Raw genomic sequence first — 6,146 nt, forward strand, 5'->3', positions numbered from 1 at the left:
ACTAACTGCGACAGATAGAAACTTCTTCCAACTCATCTTAAAAAAGAAAAAAAACAAACAAAAAAAACATCGGAATGCGCGGAAGGATGATAAAAGTGGTGGAGCTGGGAAGAGAAGTCGAAACAAACAATGGAAAGAAAGATGAGTTCAAGTGTACAAAGTGAGTTGCGGACAATAACTGTGGTTTAGAGTGTGCCTTCACTTTGGAGAGCCCCGCGGCGCGTTTCAGTGTCCACTCCGGATCTGCACCGGTGGCATGGAGCTGGCACAGGCTGCTGTTTGGAGCATGGTTTCCCACTTTTGAACGGACATGGTACTCGGAATGACTATTTCTGCGCTGTTTCTCTTTTTTGCAACCACGCGTGGTGATTTCCCTGAGTCAGATCCTGACTTCTACTTTTGCACAGCTCACCAAGAAGAGGCAAACTCAACCAACGTGCAAGTTTGTGGATAATTTATCAAGGATCAAGTGTTTTTTTTTCTTCTTCCCCCGACTGCGTTGATAACAACGGTTTTCATGTATGGAATATTTATGTTAAATTCAGTTTGTAAGATTCAATGTGTAGCTAAATTGTCCTGATCCTAATGTGCTGGTGGAGAAAGTGCACGTCCTCGGACTAGAACTCCATCCAAGCATGAAATGTTGGTGCAGCGCCCTGGCACTTCTCCCGTGGGTGCTGGTGGCCTTAGATGCCCAGCTAATCTGCTGGCAGGCGCTCCTTCGGTGCCACGACGAGCCCGAGTGCGATCTTGCATACAACCAATATTTAGCAGCTTGTGAAGGTAACATCAGAGGAACGAGGCGGCAATGTCCGAGCCACTGTATCAACGCGCTGATAAGGCTCAATCACACCCGCAGCGGTCCTGACTTGGAGACCTGCGACTGCGCACAGGACTTGGGTTGCCTCAGCGCCAAGCGAGCCATAGAGCCGTGCCTCCCCAGGAGACACCCGAGCGATGCCGGGGGGATAGGCTGCATGGAGGCCAGGCAGCGCTGCGAGGAAGACAGCAACTGCCACACCTCCCTCACGGCCTACTTGTCATACTGCGGACAGCTGTTCAATGGTAGGAAATGCTCCTCCAAGTGTAAAGCCACCATTCAGCAGATGCTGTTCATCCCAAATGGCATGCTGCTCAACCGCTGTGTTTGCGATGGGGTAGAGAGGCCTTTCTGTGAAGTGGTCAAGGAGAACATGAGCAAACTTTGCTCCATAGGAGACCACAGTGTTATTTCAGACCAGCCAGATACTGATGACATCTATGAGGATGAGGACTATGACCCTAGAAACGACAGAGAGGAGGTATACACTGAACATTCCTCTGCTGCCCACAAGCTTCCCAACTTCATGGTGCTCCTGATGCTTCCTCTGGGATTGATATTGTACTGAGATGATGGCATTTGTTGGATTTATTAGTGGCAATTCGCCCCTGTTCAAGACTGCAAGATCAACCTTGGATTCGGTAGGCGTTTAAGTGACTTGCTCAAGGACACTTCAGCAGGGCAGATGCTTGCTGGCAGGGGACTTGAACCCAGGTCTGCTGGATAAGGAAAGTTATTTTTTCACCGCTGGGCCTCCCTGCGAGCCCATTTTAGTTGCAGGGTGACAGCACAGTAGTGATTTGTGTAGGCTTTCCACAACCATACAATTTGCATAGGAATTCTTTTCGATGCACATCTCACTCAGGAAAAAACGTCTTGATTTGGGATTTAAAGCTTCACATAGATGGCCTTACAGCACTGCTAAATTTAGGGAACGCCTGTTGCCAATAATAGCAAAAGTACCTCTAAATGATGAGAGGAGGTGAACCAAATCTGACTCTTTTTCAGGGCAAATTTGTTGCAGGGCACTGACATTCTGTGTGCCTTTAAACAGCTCCTGTTTGTTTGGTTTGGTTTCAATGGTACTTGGAGTGTGGCTTTATTAAGACCTTGGACAAACATTGGACCCATCCAGTCTCTGTTTGCTCTGCTCTCCATTTCAGGGGCCTCTGCATTGTTAAAGCAACCACACTTCAAATATTTGTGGGAACTGTCAGAGGACAGGCAAGGGTGTGGGATCAAGTACTTAAATTAACTGAAGCGCCTCTCCAGTACTCTGTCTGGGGCCCCTCCCCCCACATGAGATTGTTTTATTGAACTTTTCCTGAGACCACCCCTCCCTTTCCCCTCTTCCTCTCTGCTGCCGGCCCCCTTTCACGCCTTTAAAAGACCCCTGTCTTTATTACTGCTTTCACACTGAAGCGTCAAGCCAGGAAAACCTGTCTGGTGCCGTTGTGAACAGGTCAACATATCATACCTGTCCGCACCGCCGCTTACGACATCAGTCTACCTGGTCTGACACTGCTCTGCTTTGTTATGTAACAAGATTCTAATATCTTAAGCTACCTACAATTAAACAAACTGTGTGATTCAAACAGAAGTTGCAATAAGTAAGCAGGAGCTCCTCAAATAGATACTGGAACACTGCAGCAACAACACAATAATCAGTAACAGCAGCGAGATATTCACTCATTAGAGGAGTCAAACACAGGCTGAATTTATGTTAATCACTCTGTCTTACACAGTGTTTGTTGAAGGAGAGTGAGAGCGTTGCCAACTAAACCAGAGGTGTAGTAGGATACATGTAGAGTACTTTTAACGTACAGGATTGTCACTAAGTGCTTTATGAATAAAATGCACAACTACGGATAAAGCTCAAACTATTTTAACAAGAGATTGAATTGCTTCACAAATTCATATTACAGTTAATTTCCTCAGAAAACATACTTTGAACAATGTAACAATTAGTACTGTGATGTTTGTATGTGCACGCATTTACATGAGATGCTCTGTATGAAGCAGCTAACAGGGCTAATGTTTCCTGTTTTGAAGGTCCACACCAGAAGTCCAGAGATCTGAACCAGCAGTCTTTCAGTCTCACTTCTTGCTGTCTCACATTAAGCTGTTTACTTAAAAGGGAAAGTAAAAAACAATGTTTTTGTTAGTTTTCAGTCACTTGCAATGAAGCTGCCAATGTATGTCTTCGCCACTTGAAATTGTGCCACAACTAATCTTTTTTTGTTTTGTTTTGTTATGAATTCTTGGAGAAAAATGTTGATAAATGTTAAATTATGAAGCTAGAATATGAAGAATGTGTATATATTTTCAATTATATGCAGTAAAACAAGCCAGCGTCTGGACACGGTTGATGAAATGCATTAAATACAGTGTTATACACACAAACGTAGCTCAAGATTCTGTCCATGAATCCTCCTGACATGATTTACAGTTTTCAGTGTTTCATCTCATCTTGTGGGAATATAGCAGTAAACACTTCAGTGCAGCGTCTTCCATGTGGGAGGCTGAGTTTTTTAATAAAATGTTCATGAGCTCATGTTGTGTAATGATTTGATTTGTCCACAGAGATCAAGAAAATAACCAATATGATCAAGAATGTCTGTGACTAGTCCTCAAAGCCTGATTCAGTCCTACATTTTTTGTTAATTAGATTGTGATGTTCTTACATAAACAGATAGTTATTGGTTCAGGGGAACTTTCACAACCCTGTGAATATGTTTGTTGATATGATATTGAAAGAGGTATATGCTTCAGTGCTGCTTGGGTTAACTTTTAACTTTCTAAAGACAGGTTTTCATGTTTCTCTGATTAGATTTTTCCATGGCAGTACATCTTAGGTTTCTATACATGGTATTTAAATGCCAAAAATTTGAGCTTATTGTTTAAAAATATCCTTCTGAAGTCGGCAAAGTGGCTCCACACAGTAAGTGGTGCATGTGGCCCTCCTCCACTGTCTAATATTTAAGGGATTAGGTCAGTGTAAGTGAAACCTGGTGAGGAATTTTAAGTGTCTAGTCATTGCACAATACATCCTCGTTAGAGTATACAGACAAATTAGGATTCTGTTTACATTTTAGACTCGAGTTGTAATTAAACCACTGTGACATTTAAGCTGCTATCAGAAGGAGCTCTACTTCTTCTTTTCAGTATATTCAACAATCTTTGCTAATGACCAAAAGTCTGATGAGGCACCGGCAACCATTTGGGGCTTGTTCCACACTTACTAAGGTATTTACAAGTCATTAACAAACTGTAAAAGAGTCACTTAATGTTAGTGGTAGGCGTGAGGTGTACACCAGTTTTCCAAATGGAACTGAGTCACTTTCAAAAAGGTACTAAAGTGGAGAGTGTTGAAGAGAAGCCTTTCTGTCTCTTTGGATACTTAATTATTCAACAGTAGGATAATGAATGATAAGATCAGACATATTTTTTTTTACATTTGCACTTTTCTCTTATTAAAAAAGACATGTTTCTTCACATAAATACATCTGGACGTCACAGCCTTGCGTGAGAAAACACCTACATGTGATGATGAGTAATTAGGAAGTTTGTTACTTGCATTACAGGTGGCACATTTCAACAACATCCCCAAGCCTGGAGAGAACTGCTGCACAGCTTCTACTGATTCTTCATCGACCACAGGAATTCTCGAGCACTTCCAACTATCTGCTGCGTCGTAAAAAAGCAGAGAGATACAGAAACAAAGTGGCCTCCGGCTACAGTATAGAATGACTCCATCTAGTTTAGTTACATTGCCTCAGGTCCAATTTTGCCTTAACGATTGCCATGTATCTTAAAGTCCCCCAACACAACCACCCCGCCCCCTTCAAACCATACCCCCCCAACACCACCACCACCACCACCACCCCACCCCGATTCTGGGAGCAATATCAAAACAAACATGAGCAGAGCAGCCTTTGGGTAAGTGGGGGAGTAGAGTGTCTGTGTGCGGGGGGGAAACAAGGGGGTTACAGAGGCAGCACTGTGCTGGAGCCCATTTTCTAAATTATCTTTATTCAACATTTCTCTGAAACAGACCCCCTCCCCCCCCAACTGACCCCCACTCTCTCTTCAGCGCTCCAAAGTGGGAGTGACCCTGGGATTTAGGAGGCTCTTGTCTCTCATAGGTACAATGTTCCATTCATGATAGCCATCGAGTCACAGTGAACGGCTGACCTGCTCTCTGTTTTTCAGTGCAGGGGTTGCTGGAGTCAAGAGTACCCGCTAGCTTCAGGTGTAGAACATAGAGACCTCTCTTTAAATGTGACGATGATGCCAATATGACTCGACTGCTGTCCCGTTAACAGTATCAACAGAGACAGAGAGAGAGAGAGAGAGGTGGGAAAACTGAAAGGGGAAAGGGCAATAAGTGGTGTTGTTGGAGCTGCAGGGAAATGGAGGCCAATTAAAGCCACAATGCCGTAGGTCGTGGTTAGTGAGAGGAGACTGGGGAGCGTCTGGGAGGATGGGGCGGTGGGTTGAGGTTTCCATTTTAGATTCCCCCCTTTTTCGGGTTGCATTACTGTCAGGATATTCAATGCACTTTTTGGGAGCAATATAAATTGGCGTTTCTCCCAGAAACAAGCAACAGAATAAGCGCGGGGGTCAAAAATTGTATCCAAAGTTTTCCTGGCAGCAACATGTTCATGTCATGATTAAAGCGATGAAGCTGAGCCAACACCATGGGCACTGTTAGGCAATTAGAAACCCCCTCCTCCCCTTCTCCCCTGCCCCCTCTCTTCCCCACAGCACCCAGTGGTTCTCCATCCTGTTGCTCCAGGACTAAGAGCCATGCTGCTTCTCTCTTCTAACCGTCTGGGAGTCATTTGCACCTGGCATGCCAGGTGAATGTGATTAACCAGATGGTAAAGCAGAAAACAAACATCACTGAATCCTGGTTAGATTTTAAAAACCGCTGGTTAAACTTAAAACAGCTAGAGCCCCACTTTGTGTTTCACTGCTTTTAGGAGAAGGTGACGTGTTTTTCCCTAAGTCACTGATGATTTTTCCAGAATTTTATCCTCTTTTTTTAAGTTAGTATTTTAAAAGGGGTCTTCCGGTGATTTGGCATTGCAATTCAGGAAAAAAATGGTAGAAATAAAAGCAGAAGACACCTAAATCCCTGGTCTGTATAAAGAACATTTCCTATAATACAACTGAAAGCATCTCCCAATAGACCCTCCCGGACGGTTAAACTTGCTTTGTTTTGTCTCCAAGCAGTGTAGATAATCCTGATGACATCACTATGACATCATCAGGGTTAAACCATAAGGCTGAGTTCAACTTATCATTGTTAGTAAACCTTTCT

The 6,146-nt window shown here is 43.8% G+C and overlaps 1 protein-coding gene across 1 annotated transcript; it reads left to right on the forward strand.

Annotated features, from left to right (window-relative positions):
• Window positions 1-467: 467 nt before the first annotated feature.
• si:ch1073-459b3.2 (growth arrest-specific protein 1) lies at window positions 468-1,388 on the forward strand. The gene has a single exon (XM_062418058.1). It carries the CDS (start codon window positions 636-638, stop codon window positions 1,386-1,388), a length of 753 nt encoding a protein of 250 aa, XP_062274042.1. The 5' UTR covers window positions 468-635.
• Window positions 1,389-6,146: the final 4,758 nt, after the last annotated feature.

The sequence above is a fragment of the Scomber scombrus genome, chromosome 1 (assembly GCF_963691925.1).
Source record: "Scomber scombrus chromosome 1, fScoSco1.1, whole genome shotgun sequence".
Classification (NCBI taxonomy): Eukaryota; Metazoa; Chordata; class Actinopteri; order Scombriformes; family Scombridae; genus Scomber; species Scomber scombrus.

Bases quoted from the DNA above. Each gene is read 5' to 3' on its own strand.
- si:ch1073-459b3.2 (XM_062418058.1), top strand. From the start codon at position 636: ATGAAATGTTGGTGCAGCGCCCTGGCACTTCTCCCGTGGGTGCTGGTG.